This window comes from Coturnix japonica, chromosome 15, assembly GCF_001577835.2.
Source record: "Coturnix japonica isolate 7356 chromosome 15, Coturnix japonica 2.1, whole genome shotgun sequence".
NCBI classification, from domain to species: domain Eukaryota; kingdom Metazoa; phylum Chordata; class Aves; order Galliformes; family Phasianidae; genus Coturnix; species Coturnix japonica.
The window spans coordinates 3,306,586-3,328,302 of NC_029530.1; the positions used below are offsets into that span (position 1 = coordinate 3,306,586).

Consider the following 21,717-nt stretch of genomic DNA (forward strand, 5'->3'; position numbering starts at 1 on the left):
AAGCTCCACCTTACAGGCAGCTGATCAGGGCATTTAGGACAGTCTTTTCAAAAGGGAGGCAGTAAGCTTTGATTCTCAGAGTCAAGTACTCAGATTTCTATGAACTTCAGCATCACTGGACTTCACTACTCAGCTCCTGAACGCAGCAGTATATGTGCATCTTCCCCTAGGTTTTAACAGATCTCAGTATCACCTAACACTGCCTGCTGTCAATATATATTAGGAACTGCCATATAAAGCTGCCTCCACTGATCAGTTTAATAGCTTTTCTCGCTGCATTTATCCTCTATCCTTCATCCAATCTGTAGATTATCACTACTAATCGTCCATTGTTTTAGGCCGATTTGATTACTGGACAAAGGTAATTCAGTAACTGTTTATAACCCACAGCCCATTGGGTGCAGTTAGTTGCACTGCTAAAGTCTATAACAGTAAGCCTAAGGAGGGGACTGAAGAGCTGAAAAACAGATACTTTGTCCTGACATGTGGAAACTATCTGTTTTTCAGCTCTTCTTTCTAATCGGGACAGATAACTTCATCCCCTTTCCCCTCACTTATCATTCTCAATACCACCAGCAAATCGGCTTGTGTGGTAGGTAGCTCAGCCCCCTCTCCAACTCATTAGAGTTTAGCTGCTGCCCAGCAGAGTAACACAAAGCATTCAGCATTCCCAATTTTTGTTTTAGCCCTGCACAGCACTATTCCAATTCAAACACGGTATATCACGCTATGGAAAAAACAGACGGAAAGATCCTTTAATGTCTGGAAAAGTTATTTAGAACTACAGAACAAAGCCAGCAATGCACGCAGGCCAAACTTCTCAAAGCTGCCTAATGCATTCAGCTCACTGGCTCCCCAGCACTACAAACACAGAAGTTGAGTGGCCAGCTTCCCAGTAACCTTCAAATATCTCAGCTTACACATGCATTTCTTTCTGAAAGTTAACAAGAATGACTTGTTTTCAGTACGTTATGATCTTTCCATTATTTGTAGCCTGCTGGGTGTGAGGGAGGTTCACAGAAGCATTCAGGAACAAGGTCTTGCCCTGAGGATTTTGCTTTCTAATCCTTACATACAGTGTACACAAATGATGACTCAGATTAGAAAAGCTTGAATACACAGCAATTGGTGAAGTGACAATCAATCAATGCAGCCCTATGGAAGCCAGCAGCGTTAACTTACCACAGCTCCAGGAAGTGCACAGAAGACTCCAGTGATCTGTATTTTAGGAATTTATAGTTTTTTGTTTTTCTGTCCTGTGTTATTTTACAGTCTACAGAAGTTATGATGATGCTGCCTCACTTCTGTTTGGAAGTAACACGGATTTTCCTTACTGAGCAGTCAATACTCAGTGCAATCCAGCTCTCCTTTGGGGGCCCAGAAGTCCTTCCCACTGGTAGGAATGTGGCACAATGATGCTTCCCCTCTTCTCTATTTCTTCACTTCTATTAAGACTTTCCCATTCACTCTACCATAGATAATATCTGGCAAATCCAAAACCCCTTTTATCAGAGAAAGTTGAAGTCTTTTAGGAACACGATTGACAGTCCTGAACATAATGCTGACCAACTTGCTCATATTTAGTAATAAGCATATAGAAAATACTTGCAAAGGCTTCACAGAGGTCACCCAGCAGGAAAGGGCTGTGGGAAGAACCCAAGTCTTGTAACTTATCAGCATTGTTTGAACTGCTTTCACAACAGCTTGCACTGACTAGATGCATGGGAAGAAGATCTGTTTATTCAGACAGTGCTCCTACTGCGTTAATGTACTACCATGCATAATTCACTTCATTCCCTGTCATGTTAGTCATTTTCTTTGACTTTACTGGTGTTATTGGGCTGATAAGTGTATGGATACAGTAACAGGATTCTGAATTAAGATACAATTTAAGAACACAGTTTCAATTCCACTGATTTGAGGATATGAGGTCATTCAGATTAGTCTATTTCATTTGTGCCAGAGAAGATTTGTAGCAATTCTTTTCCTAAAGCAATGATCACATGTTGTTTACTTCAACACTGGATGTTGCAATACCTAAATGAATAGTATACAAGAAGCAGAAAATAAACCCTCAAAGCCTGAGGATAGTGTGTGGTGTGTTTTTCTTTAGGATGATTAAATGTGAATGCATGTCACAGGATGTAGGGATTTCTCAGCTGGGAGCCCATGAATATGAGAGGATACAGCCCTATATCTAACCAGGCAAATGGCCACAGAGAAGGTTAAAGCCACCCCTAGGCAGAACCAGCATATGCGCTCACTTCACCCTGGTTGCTACAGTCCCTTGCTCTTTCCTGGGAGGTGCTGGGTCACATCCCACACTTGCACATCCAGGAAGTTTTACTGAATAGAGATTTCCACCACAGAATCAGGAAACTAAACTGAGTTTTTCAAACCTGCTACCAGCACTCAGTCATTGCCTCATAGGACAGCGGCATTGAGAATCCCCATTGGGCACCAGCTGTCCTTTTCTACAGCAGGGTCAGGTAAGCTATTATAACAGTTTCCTTTATTTCTGTTGTTGTTGTTTCATTAAAAAAAGTAAAATTATGCCAAAAATCACCACTGCAGAAAACCATGGAATTACCCCTTCATGCCTACCAAAGGTTCAACTCGATGCCTTGACTGCACAGATCAGCATCCTCGGTAGATATGAAATTATAACATGCCTGCAGGATGAAGTTTTCAAGACTGACAGCTGTTTTGGAATATTGACATTGGATGAAATGTGACACAGGACTGGCCTGCTTTCTAGAAAACAATCAGTGTCACTTGCTGTGCTTACTCCTCTCTTCCACCAAGGGAAAGAAGGAGAACCACTGCCTCTTCACCTCCAATGGAAGCCAGCAAAAAACGTTTAAGATCTTCATCTCTTTCACCTCTTACATCTTCGTGCCTCGTTCAAAATGAATTTCAAGAAAAAAAAGCAAAGCAAATCATTTTCAACAGAAAGTGTTTCAACAAGCAAACATGGCCTGAGCTCTGCCTTTGTGATGACACAGATCAATCAATATACCAACAAATGTCAGACTATTTACTTCAAATACATCAGTTATCTATTCTCAAAACCAAAAATAATTCATTTTGTCCATAACAGCAAGCCACATATGCAACTACTGATATCCCATATACCATTTCTGTCTGTTGTACCTCCCAGCATGCTAATGCAATCCTTGCCTAGGCAGATTCATTTCAGAGCAAAGAAATACATCATCAGATTGCAGCAAGCTCGTTTCATCTTCAACTCGCTTTTCAGGAAGATAAAGACTGAAACAGACCTTCAAAGGGTTATCCCCTCCTCTCCCATCCACCCAGCAAATATCCAGTTCATTGCCTTTGGATTTCTTCTTTCACCACAGCTATGCTTGTTATGTGGAATAGCATTCTGTTTCTACTACTTCATGAAAAAGGATTTTCAATAAAAGATAAGCAGCACAGGCAGAAAAGACTTCTGTAGCAGAGGTTTCACTCAGTAAACAGGTGTCTAAGAGATTATCTCACCAACTTAACCAAAGCTGCAAACATCGGAATGATTCTGGGGTAACTAAAATCCCCCCCCTTTTTTTTCCTTCTTCCTTAAATAAAAGCCTTTTATCTGCCAAGCGATGCTTCCTGCTCTAAAGGCTATTCTCCTCGGTAGTTGTCAACTATGTATTAATCTAATTCATATAAGCCTTAGAAATAAATACTTTCATGTGTAGAATCTTTTGGGAAACTCTGATTCCCTGAGGCTTTAAAGAGCAATTGTTACTTATCACCGTGGAGATTTCCCTTGAATTCAAAGCCTGGTAGCCAAAAGGAAAAAAAAAATACAAAATATTTCAGTGATTAACAAGTTTTCTAGTCTGTCATCCTCAAAGGATTTCCATCTCATTGATAGGGAAACTGCTATAGAATGAAATGAAAGAAAAGTGATCTGACCCAGTAGGGTGTTTCTTATGTTCAGAGGTTCTGCTTTCAGTGTACCTGCCTAAAGTAATCGCAGTTACTTCTAACAGTCCTTTACAATCAACAGCAATATCAAATGCATCAGGATTTATTTCAAAGGCTATAACATATTGACAGCGACAAATGATGCTTAACCATAAGGAGACAGTTAAACTCCTGTCTAAAGAGTTCTCATATCAAAATTCACTCAGTGTGAGGGAGGCAAAGCACTGTCAGAACACCTAAAGCAAGTAACTGAAATTTTGCTGCATTTAAACTATGCCTATGCAACAGAAAGCAAGTTTTAAAAGTTCTGTAGAACAGAGAACTTTCCCAGTGCCTTTCTGTCTGTTATTCCGCAGAAGTGGCCCCACTAAGGCAGCAAGTTACTGTATTTTGTATCTTGCTGCATAATATTGACATGTGTTAAGTGGCATGGCATATGTGTTAAAAGACTCCCAGTGACAGAGGCTTTCAAGTCCTCTTCTCGATGTTCATGAAGGAAAACAAGATTTCAATGATTAGGTGTAATATTCACCTGAAGAAAATTATGCAGTGTGGATAAACACTAAATTGATTTAGATTTGCCCACCACCCCCAAGCGTGCTATCACATTAGAAACAGGAAAAAACAATCTACCATACCTGAGTATGAACTGATCCACTGTAGAGTTGTTGGCAATAGTCACATAAACGTTCACAACCTCTCCTTGTTTGACAGGCTTTGAGGGCAGCCAGATGACAATGTTACCATCCAGCCGTAGCTCTGTTAGCTGAGAAGTCTCCTGGCCTCGATAGAGGCTGATTGATCCAATCCGCTGCAGGTGGGACATGGTTTCATCCATGCCATCTTTGCCTGGCCGGATAGCATTTCCCTTCCTTACATCCTCAGCAGTACACTCTCCTTTCTCATCTCCTGGTTGGACAGTGTAGTACAGCTCCACAGGGCTTCCTTCAGAAAGATCAAGAGGCTTCTTACGACCCGTGACAACAGTGGGGGGGTTAAACCAGCCTGGCAGCAGTTCCAGCTCTGCCACACACAGCCCCAGGTCCCCCTTCAGCCTGCAGCTGCCTCTGACTTCCCGTGTCTCCCGGAAGGCGAACACCCGCAGGCAGGGCAGCCTCTCCGTCGTGCTGTAGTCATCCCAGTCCCTACCCACAATGTAGAACAGGACCTGGACTTTGGGCTTGCTAGGGTATATTTTGTCACTCATTATGTAGGCCTTAAGTTTCCAGTTATAAGTGAATTTGTTGGCAGATCCAAAGAAGCTGGAAGTTATCATTAGGTCCTGGGGCACAACTTGTTCAATGGAAAAAGGTCCATAGCTGGCATTTAACACAGGAGGTCTCTTGGCTTTGTATGGGAAGAATGATTCCACTCTGGATTGCAAACTAGAATTTCTCATGAAGTCCTGGTTGGCTTCTTTGAGGAAGAATGATGTCTCTGCACTCAAGATTCGGTAGCTCACAGGAAGGTATGTTGGTGAAGAAGAAAATCTCTGATTATTGTCCAAGACCCCTCGACTCTCCACCACTAATAAAAGAAAAGGTGATGTTGGTTAGATTAAGTCTGCTTTTGGCATCATGTGCACAAAAGAAAAGCAATTCAGACCTCAGTGTTATCGTGCACTGACCATAGTTTTAGTTTTGTTACATCACCACATACACAAGCGATCGTTTCCTCCAACGTTCAGATCGCAGAACTGAAACAGTGCACTTCATTCTTTTAGGTGTTTCTATACAGTATGCTCATGCAAGACTCAGTCCTATGCTATACATGTCCTTCAACTGAGAGCAATAAGATCTTCTGCCTATCTAAGTTTGGGCTGAGCTTCAGTATTTCCCCACTGCCTGGAAGTTGGAGGAGGGTGGTTCACACAGCAAAAATCAGTGGCTGTCCCAATAGCCATTTTACACAGCCAAACAGCAGCAGTGCTTTCCTAACACACAGCAGAAAAAACACATGGAAGAATTGGCTTCCCTGCAGAAACTCTTTGAATACTGACAGTCATCTGGATGAGAAATTAACAGATTACTTTTCACTCCTACGCATCGTCTCATCTCCCTAACAATAGACCAAACAAACATGCGAGTTTGCACACACCAGTTCTCTTACAGGCTATCCACAAATAGGAGCCAAAGCTTCCCAAAAGCAATTCATGAACAAACAGGGTGTATTAAACTACTAGCAGGACCGTTTTCCCCACCACAGCACACCCTCCTCCTCTCCCCATTGCCTTTAAACTTTCCACCCAGTCAAAATCTGCTCTGGCCTTTTCAATCTTTCTGTTCATTCACAGCACACCTATGGTATGCAGCACTTTGATAAGGTGCACTGAGCTTCAGCTCCCAAGTCTGCTCATCACTACCCCTGTAAGGAATGCTGCCAGGAAATCAAAGACAGTTTTTGCCCTACAGCCAACAACAGAAATTGCTTTTCTAAGAACTGACACGTCCCATTTTATTATGTTCCTCTGTCAAAAAAGCTTGCCCTTGCACAACTGTTTCTAGCACTAAAATCTACACATTTGCAGGTTCATATTGTAAGTCTCTTTCTAAGTAGTTTGATCACACAGATCACAGGCTAGGAATATCTCAACAAATGCTCTACTTATGTTAAAAGTTTATATTACATACAAAAATCACATACGTTTCAATACATATAATAATGCCTGCATATTACACATTTATATTTGTATATTATATGTAACATAATTTTATGTATGTATACATCATCAGTATTATAGCACAGACTGGCCCGATCTAAGATTGAGCTAAGTACCAAGCTTCATTTGACCAAAATGGTGCCTGCCTATGATGAAGATTAACAACATATACTGGTGTTAAACAAGATGAATGAGAAAATTACCTAGTTAAAGTAGATAAGAATTGAGGACAGCCTTATATACAACATGTGGATTACTTAATACTCGCAGCCCCTCTTCCTAACTCATTATGAAGAGATTAATTGGAGGTACAGAGGGTAATTGAATGAAATTGCATCTAGTGCTAGACTACCTTCAGTACTTAAAAATAGACCCTGCCTTCACACATAAGTCAGTTCCCATGTCCTTGGGGAATCCCATCAGAGTCAGGATTTAAGGCTCTGCATTCATTCACCACTTTAATGAAAAGCAACAGTAAAGACATTCCATCCTGCTCAGACTTGAAAAACAGGAACACCTAAAGAGCTCTTCAAAGCCCATTATGTCATCTTTCCTACAAGGGTCATTGGGATTTTTTGCAAATAATAGATTCACTGCCCTACTAGCATGTCTAGCTGCTAGCATGGTAATTATCCAGTCAAACTTAATTAAATGTTTGCAAGTAATAAATAATCAATATCTGTCATTACACCAAATGGCTACTGCCGACAGAGAACTTCACCGCAATCTTGTTGGGCACAGTTTTAATCCTGTAGGTCTCTATCCTTTGGCAAACTTTTAAATTCTGCTGGAAAGGAATTTACAGGTGCCAGTCCAGTATGTTTTGCTGCAGCAATTCTCTAGAACTGGCTTGTCTGTTTCTTCCTATCAAGACTGGATTTGGGTCTGAAAGATACGTTTTCTCTCAGCTCAGTGGGGTATTAGCTGTCCCTGTACTGAAACACAAACACTCCTTCCTGGCTTAAAATCTATGGATCTATTACCATTCAAAAAAATCAGTGGGAAAACTGACACGACAGGGTAATTGCTGAAGCCATGTTTTATACTCTCATGCTTGCCCATCAGATATGCTTTCTCATCCAGTGAGAGAACACAGAGGCTCTTTGACTAATTGTACATCGGCAATGTCAAGTGTCAGATGCTTATAGTGAATGCTTGAGACCAATTTGTGAAGTTAAAAATAAACTGTGGAAACAAATCTGTCAAAGAAATCCATACGGTGTACATGTTTGATGAAAATTACAGTCTAGTCACAGATATTCTGTGAGCACCCAAAGAGGGGAATTTCATCAAATAAGTGATTGCTGACCATTTTCTCAGGTTTTTTTTAGAATTCAGGTTTCATTAAACTGAGGCCCAAAGTCCAAGGATAAGCATATAACTGCAGTGCTTTTCTGATTGACTTGGAACAGCATATTCCCTATTCACATATATAGAAGCAGACAGCCTTGGTAACCAACCAGACATGTTTAAGCCCAGGCAGAGATGAAATTTAACCTAGGCTAGATTACAGAACTCAATTATGCTACAACAGATAAGGACTGTCAGGAGACAACATGATCAGTTTTTATGTACAAATTTCCTATTTTATTTCAGTATGACAGAACATCTTATTTCACTTGGTTTACTGTTAAGTGAAAACTGCAGTAGATTGCCATTAAATATGCTTCTCTCATGTACCAAAAAGCATATCCCTAATGAATCTGTCTCTGCATCTCACAACAGCCAAAATCTTCAGTAAATCTCAGACATTCATAGATTAGTATAAATGAACGTATTTCATGTATATTTTTCCAGCAAAACCAGAACAGTCATTTCAGACCTGTTAAGGAATATAACAAAAGTACCTTAAAAAATGAATGAAGAAAGATAGACCAGGAACTTGTGCACTTCTTTAACATCAAAAAGCCAAAGGGACATTCGAAGACATTAAGTGACAGAGATTCGAAGTAGACAGAAGAAAATGTCATACATGCTGTGACTAGATAATGGAATGCATGGCCAGGGAGGAAGGTACAGAGGCCAAGAACTCACCAAGTCTTGAGTTGAGGACTGGCACGTTTGGGAAGACTCAGACTGTCTGGGGTAATAATTTTAATTCTGAGGAAAAACTCCTTGTTTTGGCATTTATCTATTCAAAACCAGAATTAGATCTCGGCAGTACAAGGCATTATCCAACATCTGTTAGGCTGCTCCATTTTCCTCGGGATTACTGAGGCTACAGGCACATGTGTACAAACCACAGATATCTGTTTTGTGAAGCAAAGCCTTTTCACAAACAAAAAATTAAGTCTAACTTGGAAACACAAAATGAAAACTTTCAAGAAACTGAATATTAGAAAGGCAGTTCCAGCCTTTTAGATGCAGCCTGGAGGCTTCCATTTTTGATGGTCATAATTGTATACAATACCATTTGATTGAAAAAATTCCAAGATACCCATGCACTGCAAACCAATCTTCTCTATCATCCACAATTCACGTAACTGAGACATGTTAGTCAAAGACTGTCAGACATTCAAGATCGAAATCTCTACACTGTTTTCTCAGAATGGCTGATGACCTTAAAAGACTGTAAAACAGCAGTATAGATGCAAAGGTCAGTGAAGGCTTCAGAAATAACTCCCACTGCCAGAGCTGACATTACCAAAATGCCTGTAGTGCTACGGTCTTCTGAGTGTTCAAGCTACTTTCTTGTTTAGAATCGATGATAAATATCTGGAACCAAATACCTGCTAATGACAGCTTTTGTTGAGAAACAGGATACTAAAACCTTCCACACAGACACCATTCATGTTCCCAGTTCTTCCTCCCCTTACCAGTAACTGCAAATGTCAGTGTCTTGAGAGCAACACACAGTAGGTAAAATGTCATGCAATGGCCTTTCCTTACAACGGTGTTTGTCTCATTGTGGTAAACTACATGGATTTCGCGTTCATTCATTGTGTCAACCACTACAAGCCTAAAGCAAATAACACTTAAGCTGATTTTATGTGATCGCTGTAGAGAAGAGAAGGACACCAGAGTTTATTCCCAATTTTCTCCAAAACACGACAGTAATAGGACAGCCATGCAGCCTAGTTTCTCTAGCTATGAAAGAAGAGGAGTTGCTACTAAGTTCAATTAATTTATGATCAAAACCAACACTGAATTTATCAGATGACCAATCAGACCAAGCACTGACTAAACAACAACAACCCCTTACAACAACACAGGAGAAATGACACAGGGGTAACCACAAAGTCCAGAAGAATAGACAATACAGTCAGCTTTTTCTAATGTAACCAGCAACTTTTCAGAGATCTGAATTCTGCTTTTACATTGAAAACACTGCTAAAGATGTATCATTTTTGAGGGAGCCTAATTATTTGAAAGACAAGTCCCTGTAGAATGTATCAAGCATAGCTTAAGATGGTGCACTAAAACCCCCATGAAATTCTGAGCCCGTGGTCAAACTATCACAGTGGTAAATTACATTAATATCTCAGTAAAATAAATAAACTGAAGTGTTGCAAGAATGGGGGCATGCAAATTACAGACACTGAACAAATTGCTTTGGCCTTGGCATTGTGCCAGTCTCTTGTCCTGTGTCTTTCTCTTGTTTAATAGCACTGTGCTTTCTCTGCTGCTTAAGTCTTTGTTAGATGCTGATAGGCATCACTCCTCTGTTTAGACATTAAATTGCTTTACACAGGCTCCTTGTTTAAAAAGAGATTAGAGTCCTAGAGCCTGAATGGTGTAATTTGCTCAGCACTTTCCACGGCCACAAAAATCAACAAGAACTGAGAGTAAAAGCTCAGCATGAGTAGTGCTCAGATCTGTGCAGGATGGAGCTGTCAGCTACACAGGTGTGAAAGAGGACAGCGGATTCCACAGATGAATTACAACATTTTCTCCCCCCCTACGATTTGGTAAGAAAAAAGGATAAATAGTTTTTCTTGTTAAGCAGGTACATCATGAGAAGCTAATTAAAAATAAAATGAGACACAAATAACAGGACTCTGCAGTACATTAGTGCCAACAAGCACACACTGAGATTTAGTCTCCGTTGTGCTTTGCATTACACAAATATAAGGGGTATTACTTAGAGAGCAAGGTATAATCTGGTAGTGAATAACTCTATGGCTAAAATGGAAAAAAACACCACCACCAGAACACATGCAGGAATCTTTCCCACTATACTTTTCAGAGGAAGGAAGATATTATTAGCAAAAACCTATTTCCATCATCCTACCCAGTACTTGTTTTACAGCCACTTGTTTTGTTTGCCTTAAATTAGGTCCTAAATCTGCAAAGCTGAAGCTTTTCTACTTACATTTCAATTTTCAAGATCCACACACAGGGTCACATGGAAGAAAAATCTGATGGCTGCCTAAAGTGGTGTCACACCATATGGCAGCTGTGCTGCTTTTGCATTCTGGTGAGATACACCTTGGCAGATGAAGAAATCCAACCAGCTGCATTGGGTAAACAGGAGAGAAAGATGTAGCAATGCACTACAAGAATATCAGGTTAAACTATTAAATTAAGTCTGAAAAAGAAATACAATGTACAAGTCAAGGTGAACACCTTGGCAAGACAGTAACAAATGCTTCCACGTTAGACTCCAGCCCGTCAAGTCTTAGTGGAGGTTTATGCACAGTTACCACTTCTACCTGAAGCTTACAGATATCTATGTAATTTTGAAGTAAAGTATCTAATTTGTAGCAAAAACAACCACAGAGGTACTAATTTAGATTAACTGATGCAGAACTTCACTCATAAATTTTCTCTATTGCCAGAACCAATACAGTTCCATTTAAGGTCAGAAGAACAACTGTATGGGACAGTAGAGCTTCAAGCCCAGACCTTAGAGGTTACTTTTTTAGTTGTTTCCTGAATGGAAGGTTTAATATTTGTAAGAGAACTTCATCTGAGATTAAAAGGCAACACTTGTCCCTGTTCAGTCTGGCACAAGGAAACTTGGAACAGTAACAGATAGAACACGTGCATATTTTTAATACTTACATGTAACGCTGAGACTTAACACCTTGGAATATCCCACTACCTTGGCTACAACTCAGCTAATCATCTCCATTTCAAAAATGCAATAAGAATTTATGAGGAGATTAACTGAGAAATGAGACTGGGTTTGGGGGGACAGCTTTGCCCATTCAGGAAATGAACTCAGTGTCACCTTTAACCTATAAGTAATTCTTTGTCACTGAGCACAAAGGAAGCTCACCATACCAGAACAGCAGTGGGACAGAAACCAAGCGGAAACGTATCTGGTTAAACACTGTCTGAGGGATTAATTAAAAGGGATGGCTAAAGCACTGGTTTTATGTGGTCACAGCATCTTTTAGAGGTCCTTTTAAGATGATATAACCTAAAAAGGTGACCTTTTTGCAGCGCCTATTTCTCAGAATTACACTGCCTTTCCTCCCCATTTCCAAAGGTCCCCAGTAAAAGAAAATCCAGCAAAGGGAGGAATTGCTACTGGAAACTTCACTAAGTCTGAGAAATATTGGGTAGACAAAACAGCACAAGAAATAGCCCTGAGTACAACCTGGTTTGCAGCACTGTTTCAAAGGCAAACTAATAACCTCATCTCTATGGGTAAGCAGAAGAAATCTGTGGCATCCAACTAACCTCAGACACCAGCACATCAGGTACTAGTGACACTGATAGCAAGCTAGGAACAGCACCAGCTTATCTGTGTTGTAGGAACTTTGTCCAAGTTCTCAGTTTTTCTACAAGAAATGCTCCTAAGATTATTACCTCCAAAAGTAATGCTGGACGTGAACACCAACTTTACCACTCCTACCTTGCTGTTGCTTCTTTAGAGTCCTTAAAGCCATTAGCAAAGATAAATGGCCATGATGGGTGATAGTTTGTTATGATGAATGCCACAAAATTACACAGACTCCTGCAGTGCCTTTCTAACAGGCTGAATGTGTAATGTTGTCGCTCAAGAATAGGCAAGACCATCAGCAAATCAATGAAGTACAGCCTTGCTTAACATTTAAGCACCTATTTTTGTCCTTTCCTAACATAACTTCCAAACCTCCCTCCTCCCCCAAGTCTTGGCCACAGATCCCTAATTCAGCTTAAAACACAATTGTCTTCTACAATTTTTTCCTAACAGGTTCAGTCCTTCAAGATAATTTTCTTTTTCCTCCCCTTTCTTTGAGAAGCATCTTCATTCAACCTGGCTCTCAAGGGAAATTAATGAATGCTCACTGAATATATTAACACAAGATCTCCTTAGGATTTATGCTATTAAACATTAGGAGTGTTTTAATCTGTTCCCTAAGGGCCAGGGAAGCTGATGTGGCTGGCTAACAGTGTCTCAATACAATGAACACTGTCCATTCTCACTTACCTTGTGATTCCTTTTGACACCATGTTTCCCCAGGTAAGGTAAGTCACCTGAAGCTGATGGGTACAAGAATGCTTTGCAATACTGTAGGTCCTCCCTTCAATCGCATGTGTTTTGTTTAAAAGACAGACATAAGCATCATACATCCTTGATGGACAAGGCTCTTACAAGGTCAGACAATGGAAAAGAACAGAATGAGCTTCTTCCTGGTATCTACATTAAGGGAAGACCTACAATATGGAGTAATCTTCAAAGGCCAACCAGGTTTCCAGTCCAACAACCCTGCCAAGCGTTCCTTTAATCCTTTATTTACCAGTAAATCTGCCACTCCGTTCAGCAGGCTTTTACTGGTGTTTGGTTTCATCCTGAAACCCAAAAGCTGTAAGCATATGCTGTGCAGTCCTAATGAGAAACTTAATCTATTAATGGGCAGACCTTCTCCACAGGACCAGGTCTTGGCAACATGAGTCAGTTCCTGATCTTTCACCTCCCGCTTGGCAGCATACCAGACTAACTCCACATCTCTCAGCTGGCTTACATTATCAGCTCATTATTAACATACATCATAGCCAGATCTCTTTTACATGCACCCAGCAAACAGGAAACTACACAAGGGGAGGGCTCCTTATTTTTTGTCTGACTCTGGAGCTCATAAAAATGACTAATTAGAACCAGCTATAGTGGAGCCACAGTGCAGAACTGCTTTCACGTTCTCTGTCTGAGCCTTAGTCCTGACTTGGGCTAAACACTATGAAATGCTACAGCAGCTGTCTGGGGCAATCTGCAGCAATCAGGTATCCCTTCTCTCTGCCACACTATCTTACAGTTCTTATCACCAAGAGCTTGTGGGAGGCCGAGATGTTCTACAGTCCTTATTTTAAAGTAAAAGAATAATTAAGCAGTCAGAATAAGTAACTGGATTAACACCACAGCAAACCTATGGTAAAGAAATCTCAGTTAATTGAGAACAGTTTCCGTGTACGGACTCTGGCTATGATAAAGGCAGCGATGGGACTCTGTACAGCCAATTTCAACTGATATTAGTGTATATTTTACATCTACACACTTGCATGGATTCAGAAACTAGGTTTGCAGGCCACTAGCAATGTAACATTACATTTGAGGAAAATTATCTCATTAAGGATAGGGGACAGTTCTCTCACACAATAAGCTTAATAACATGATAGTATTTTTTCCCTCCTCACACAGACCCTTTTCATTTGACCTCAAGTATCAACCCCCCACTGCACAAGTCATATTAATACTCAGAAGATTTGGCTAAATGAAACTGCATCTCTCCTCCAGATCACTGGTTTGAATCCCATCCAGCCAATAACCAAAAGCTGCATCTCCCTGATAACTGTTTCCATATCATCTGAGCATAGATGTCTGTGGAAGAACCTGTGCCCACACAGGAGAGTGCAAATGGAGTCACAGAGAGCAAAATAGGTCAGAAAAGTCTCCTCAGGTCGGAAGAGTGGGGGGGTGGGGGGGAATGGTTATTAATAAAGTGGATTGAACTAATACTGTTACACACAACACTCTGTACCTGCAGTCATCTTAGATTAAGAACACACTCTTAATGCACAGAGCTCACACCTGTCTTGAACAAACATTCAAGGAAATCAGCATTAATGTGAAACAGTATGAAATACAGTAAAATATAAGAACCTACACATGTCTAGGAATTCCTTTGGCTGCTCAGAAGGTAATCTATATTCCTTTAAGATTAGTTTTGATTAGCATTATTGTTCAGAGTTTACCTCATTTCATGACTTGCCTCTTATTCAGACCAGATTTACGCAGAGATGCTCGGAGCCAAAAATATGTTCCCATTTAATCTACAGCAGAACAGGTAAGAAATACGTATATTCCACACAAGTTCATGTCTAGCTTCTTCCGTTTGGAGGAAAATTACCAAGTCTAATCAGGGAATACAAAAAGTACTCTGTTTCCCATGCCACGTTCTTCTTTTATGGTCAGAAATCTAAAGGAACAACCTATATATGAGTGTAAGAGTATATTAATTTTATCCATTAAGTCCATACTGACTAATTGCATATGCTACCGATTTCTCAATACCAACACCAATTGTCAGGAATACTTGCAAACTTCTAAAACTTGTAGCCAAACTGGAGTCATTCTCTCTGAAAACTTCTACCAGCCTCAACCACACATAGCACGGATGACACATCTTCCTTGGTTATTTTGTCCACTTGGATTGCAAAAAGAAACATGGATCCTGTGAATGTTGGATCAGATGACACACATGTTTGCAGTGACGGGAACAAACTTGAATACCCTTTAGCAAACACCTTTGTTCCATAGCTGCAATTACAGAATCAGCTCATATATGTGGCATATATGTGGCATATATGTGGCATATGTTCACAGTATATGAATCTGACGTGGGCTAAGAACATTTCCTAAGATGTGAAAGTTTTAGCATCATCTTTTAACAGAAACAGCTCTACCAGGTTTCCTTCAGTTTAGTTCTGTGAAGGTTTTTTCTAACTACACATGTGAAGTGAGCACTGGATGCATCAGACCTCTCAATAATAATACAGACTTGGGGTTTTTTGTGGGTTTTTCATTATTTCTTTTACCTGCTCCAGCTTTGCATCTAATCACTACTACTGTAAATGGCCTGGAATGCCGCACTGCTACAAGGAAGAACATCAACGTGCTATTTGTTTATCTAAAAAGTATTTTTCATCATACTGTCTAGTAAAATGTGACTGACTGAAATCAGTGATACATCAGCTGTACTTTCAGAATGAGAACACCTGTTCTATTTCTGGACCACTTCCTTCCCCAGGGGAAGTCTTACTTTAGAGACATCTGAGATTATTTCTGCTCTGTGTTCTTGCCCCCGCCACATACTTTGATAGTCTTCTGGGTATATAATCACTGTCTACTAATGTGCCAGGAAAACAGAAGGCTGTTCTGGTGCTCAATTCCCTAGTTACCCAGATAACTGCTTTCTCCATTCTTTTGCTAGTTGCTAGGAACCTGAAGGATCAGCGGTAATTGCAGCGGTTAAGACTTCAACATTACTGGAAATTAACCAAAGCCTCTGAAGTGCAGTGGGAGGTGCAGAATGTCCCAGTATATTCACTGTCTGTGATAGCTTACTCCCATCACTTAAGCTTGTAAATGGAAAAGTGGGGTTTTGAAGTTTTTAAGTGGTCCTAAAAAGAACAATGGCCTCTTGCTTCAACAAGGATGCTCAGGAAATCAAGTAAAAGCGTGCTAAGCAGACTCAATAGCTCCTTTATCCTATTTTTAGAAGTGCCCTTGTCTTCCCTGCTCACTCCCATACACCTTTTAGGCTTGCTCCTTTGAGGGCCACAGGTCTCGCATATTATTTACATAAGTAAAATCACAAAGACTTCTACTGCCATGACTGTCCAGGGTTTGTGCAAACAGGAATCTCAGTAAAGTTAGGGACAAGTAGTTAACTACTAAACAACTGTTAAGTAGCTATGGTAGTATTTTTTTCATCACAAACTACTTACAGGAATGAAAAGTAAAAATCAAGGTGATTTTTTTTAATCCCTAAATCAAGCATGTTTTCCGCTGCTTTAGGCACTTGCAGAATACACCAAGTTGGATAAGCACACAGATGTGCAAATGCTGCTGTTGCCCAGCGTTAGCCTCTGCAAGCTGTACTGAATGACAATTATTTGCAGCTTTCAGTAGAAGTTTAATACATCTATCCACAGCTAAATCCACTTGGCTACATTCATTCATTCACTTTTAGTTTTGCCTCTAAGCATCCCTAGATGCCTGAAAAGAAAGAGATAAAGCAATTACTTGATTTCATCCTCAGGATTTTAGCTCTCAGCCTCGGCATGGTGCCTCTTTAGCACTTGATTAGTGTCTAAATTCTCCACAGATTAAAGACGGTTGTCTTCTTTCTCAGTGCATTATACACAAGAAGAAAAGAAAAATCAAAGCAGCCCAACTTTCTGTGGGTATAAATTGTCTCAGATTTTTTTTCAGCTTCAGAGAGGCTGTGTCAATTTACACCTGGTAAAGATCTGTCTCAAAATATTTTCAACCAGATATGTGCAGTTAAGTAGGCTATAAAATCTAAGCTATGAACTTAGAGTTTGAATTAATTCAATAATAAATAGCTCTTTAAGGAGATGAATATGCTCTCATCAAGTCAGCTTCTAGAATAAACTCTGCAGGACGTTTTCAATCTATGCCCTGGGGATTATTGACTATAAATTGGAAGATGAGAAATGATCTGCTCAATACATGAGGTAGGGTTGAGCACAGAAAAATAATTAGAGAAGGCTACTGTTATAGTTCCCTGGTTTATTTCTGTCTGAAAGTACTTGAATAATGATCCAAAACACACCACTAGTGATTAGTGCTTCCCAATGATTAATCAGTTGCAAAATCATCATTTTTTCTTCCTTCATCATCTCCCCCAGCACAAGGAAGGAAAGCAGGCAGTAACTTTTTAAAGCAAAGCATTTTTTGTTTCAGCTGCTCTGTATGAATTCCACACAGGCCCACACATTCCAGCGCCGAGCCTCTTATTCATCCAAAATCCTTAATCTGTAAATCATTGTACAAAAGGAGATTAAAGGGAACTTGCACTCTTTCCCTCAATCCCTTCACTGTCTACATTTTTAAGACAGCTCTCAGAAGCGCACTTTTTCTGCTCAGTAGAATTTATACAATTGTTACAAATCTCAGGTGTGGGAGGAACGTCACAGATAAGAAATCTCCTAAACAAATTCCAGTCTCACAAGAGAAACCAGAACCACCCTCTGCAGTTATTTTCAGATCTGTCTACAGCAGAGGTCCGCATTATAAGACAACATATGAAATACTGAGGTTACTCAAAAATAATAGTGATGACTTCAGATACTTTTTTCCTGTAACTCTTAGCAACTCGCTTATTCTACTATTGTTCTTATCAACACTTTAAGCTAGAAGAAAGGAATCAAATCTATGTTTGAGTGTATGCATATAATAACAAAAGACAATCCATCTTAGGTTTGTAATGAACAATCCATTGCATCAGTTCTAAGGCTGTTTTCCACTTCCCCTCAAACCATTCTTTTTGCTGTAAAGTTGTACCTTCACATCCTTTTTGAAAAACCCAAAAAAAGGAAGAAAATTACACATGAAGTTATAGCAGCGCTGTGGTTAGATATGAATGCACAATAAGATACTGAAATGTTCAACCCTACTTTACTAACAGAAGGACAGGAACATTATGAAATGAAGTAGCACCAAAAGTCATCCTAAAATAAATCACTGGAAAAAAAAATAAAATATATATATATATATATATGAAAACAACACTGGCATTTTGTACTCACATCACTAATAGGCCATAGGTTAACCAAAGCAAAATACACAGAGCTAAACCTCATAAGAGAGAGGATGCAGATTTCAAGAATGAGAGCTCTAAGAGAAATCTGACAGGCGCTTCCAGCTCCATAGTGCAACATTACCTGACACTATGGCTGCAGATAACACATTCCAGCAGGCAGTTAGTGGTGTTCATTATTAGCGTGATGTTCAAAAATTCAGCCTTTGATGCACTCATGAAACACACCTTGAATTCCACCCCTGTTCCACCTGGTCACATACTTTGCTGCACAGCAAACTAGCTCTACAGAGCAGAGTGCTGGGTTCTGTTCTTTTGGTCTCTCTCAGCTGGGAACAGCTATGCAACCATAGGATAACTTCCATATGCCTAGAAATACAAAAACAACTACAAAAGTGTAATTTACATATGAAGAAAGGGAAAAAATAAAATAAAATAAAATAAAATAAAATAAAATAAAATAAAATAAAATAAAATAAAATAAAATAAAATAAAATAAGGGGTTTAGAAGGTAATCATAAAGCAGTAACTAAACTCCTAGCTAAACAGCTTTGGCATCAAAACAGTCTGTCAGTTCATGGGAGAAAAAAAAAAAAGAACATACTTTGACTTCAACAAGAACTGCCTAAAAATACTCATAAGTGTGGTATATTTGTGATTTGAAAGGCAGATTTCAGCTTGCTACTTCTATCCAGGAAACTGCTATAAAAAAAAACACAGAACAAAATTCTTGTAGTCAGCTGTTGACAAGATTTTATTTAGACATACATAAGTCAGTGAACCTTTGTACTTCTCTTCCTTCCTAACATAACTTGACCAGAGAATTCAGAGGGGTCAGACCACACAAATACATGAATCAAGAACATTCACAAACCTAATACCAGTAGATAAGGTGGGTAGGATATGAAGTTTTTCTTACTTGCAGTAGTGAACCTTCTGAACTATCACTCAGATGTTACTCTCTGGTACCACAGTGATTGAGAACCACAATCATGAGTGCGCAGCTACTTTCAGCAGCACAGATTTTTTTTATATCCTTATTAATAAATTCATATAGCCTCTTATACTGCTTTGATTTAATATAGGCGTAGGCAGGACTGCACCAAATCAATTTAGAACTCATTCTAATTTTAATTACTCATTTTAGGATGAAGTAAACACAAGAAGCATTAATGAGGTAAAAATGTTATTCTGCCATGAAACTCGGCCAAATCAAGCACTAACTTAAAGATCAGAAAATGAATCCCATTTTAATTCAAAGCCGCAAACTGAAATCAGATGCTCTTATACCCTAATGAGACTAGTCTACGTCAGAACTTTCTGATAAAAGTCAAATGCATTGCTACCAACACAGTCAAGAAAAGACAAAAGCTATTGCTTGTTTTAAATAGAAATGACACTGTGACCCTAGAACTATATCAGCATCCATCCTTACAGAAAGGAAAGTCCGTACAATAGCATCTAAATGGAAGACATAACTAAGAGGGAATGGAAGAAATCCAGTGAAAGAAAATAAATTTCATTATTGAACAAAACAGTTCCCTCCCACCCTTCAGTTTTAAGAATAAGGGCAGATCCATCAGCTTGCAGCAGACACTAAGTTTTATCTCTGCTAGACCCTTCGGAAAATTCCATTTCCATCTTTGCTGCAGGCTCATCTGCTCCAGCTCCGTATTAGTTACACAGAAGATTTGTGCCTTCTCTAAACTTCTACCAAAGTGAGCATACATTCTTGAACTGCCCTCACCTCATTTTCTATTTCGCCAAAAGTAGAGAAGAAAAGGGTTCCTTTTAATTATCTCTTCCTTTTAAATCCACATATTTCCTCCCTGCACTCAGCAATGGGAAACAGATTCAGACAGCCTTAAAACACTATCTCAGCAACAAAGCATGCAATGTGCTCTATCTCATCTCTCCACTCCAACTGAGTTTACAGCAGTGGGTGGCTTTCAAACCTAACATTTGATCAAAATGAAAACTGGGCATTCCTTTCACCCTATGACAGGCAAGCTGATATAAATCACAGCCTTCCCAGCAAGGGCTCTTCCACAGACAATGAATTGTTGCAGTGTTTCAAAGCTCAGCCCTGGCCATTGTAAGAGAAAGTTTTGGGTTTTAAAAGCTGGTGTGGGCTTTTTACGACAGCACTAAAACTACAAGAGGGAGAAAATTTATGGTACAGTTGTTTGTGCTTCCCCAAAAACTTTTATTTTCAGTGTTTTGCTCCTGGTAGGTTTGTGCCAGTTCATACTTCTAATATTTATAGTTTAATAGCACTGAAAACTCCAAATGAGCGCATCCTTCTAGCATATAGACACACATGCATAATGAAAGCACACACAAGTCACAGTTTAAAATGAAGTAACAGTGTATATCAATAAACAGAACTGTTTCATTACTCACTACCTCCAGAAAAAGTTCTGATCTGTTCTTGCAAGGACTGCATTGCATACACCCCCTGATGCTGATTTAGCAATATGGACATCATAGGTAAGAAGTAAAAGCTGTTGAATCTGTGTGCACGCAAGCATGCATGCATGCGGCACTACACAGCCTGATCAAAGCAAAGCTGATACCATACACAGTGCCAGTGTTTTTCCTTGCTAACCCAGTAACCTATTAGAAATGCCCTCCAGCCTCAACAATTTTAAGCCTTAACTTCAAAAGATCAGCTTATCCTTCAGGGCTAAGCTGACTGACAGGTGGGGGTCAGGAAGAAATCTAGTTCACCCCCTCCAGCCCTACCGTATAGTCATACAATTGGCTTGGCACCTTAGGGGGTTTCTTCCACATTCCTCCAAGGCATTTGAAAATGGCCACCTCCAGAGTTTGGACACAGTGTTTGATGGACCCCTCTTCTGTTCCTCCATCCCAGCTTTGTGTAACAATAGATACGTTTACATGAAGGCTGTAGCATGAAGAGGCAAGAAGTTGGTGCTCCTGTAGAAATGGGTTATTATACCATTCAAGGGGGCTGCAGCAGCCCTTCTGCTAGAGAATTATGTGCCTGCCAGAGGCTGAGGGGATATGAGTTTGAGTGATACTGCATAAATCAGGTACCCCTTAAATACATGCTAGAACCCTCAAGGTTTTTAGAAAGCAAGCATTTGTAATGATAACCTGAAACTTACTGTGCTACGCAACAACAAGCACTAGGAATACAATGAATACAATGATTGCCAATAAAAGGACAAACAGCCTAAAAATGTTCACAGAGAAAAGAGAAAGGCGAGAAGGTGCACGTAACAGGGAAAGGTGAGGTGCACATGATCTCAGTGCAGAGTTTTTGAAGAGCTATTCACTGAGCAACACATGAAGAGGCACTCAAAGATTTTCCCTCGGGGTATATATATATCTGTGATCGAAAGGTCAAGAACTACTGCAACCGACACTACGTTCCAGCTGCCT

The 21,717-nt window shown here is 39.8% G+C and overlaps 1 protein-coding gene across 3 annotated transcripts in view; it reads right to left on the reverse strand.

The window, feature by feature from the left end:
* The window catches only part of TMEM132C (transmembrane protein 132C), a 155,837-nt gene that overhangs the window by 111,973 nt on the left and 22,147 nt on the right, over positions 1 to 21,717 (reverse strand). For 2 of the 3 annotated variants that reach the window (XM_015878410.2, XM_015878411.2), the window contains exon 2: positions 4,575 to 5,463. In XM_015878410.2, the coding sequence (XP_015733896.1) occupies positions 4,575 to 5,463 (889 nt within the window). Of the gene's footprint in view, positions 1 to 4,574; positions 5,464 to 21,717 lie in introns of those variants that run through there. The other variant, XM_015878412.2, reaches the window with a different exon arrangement.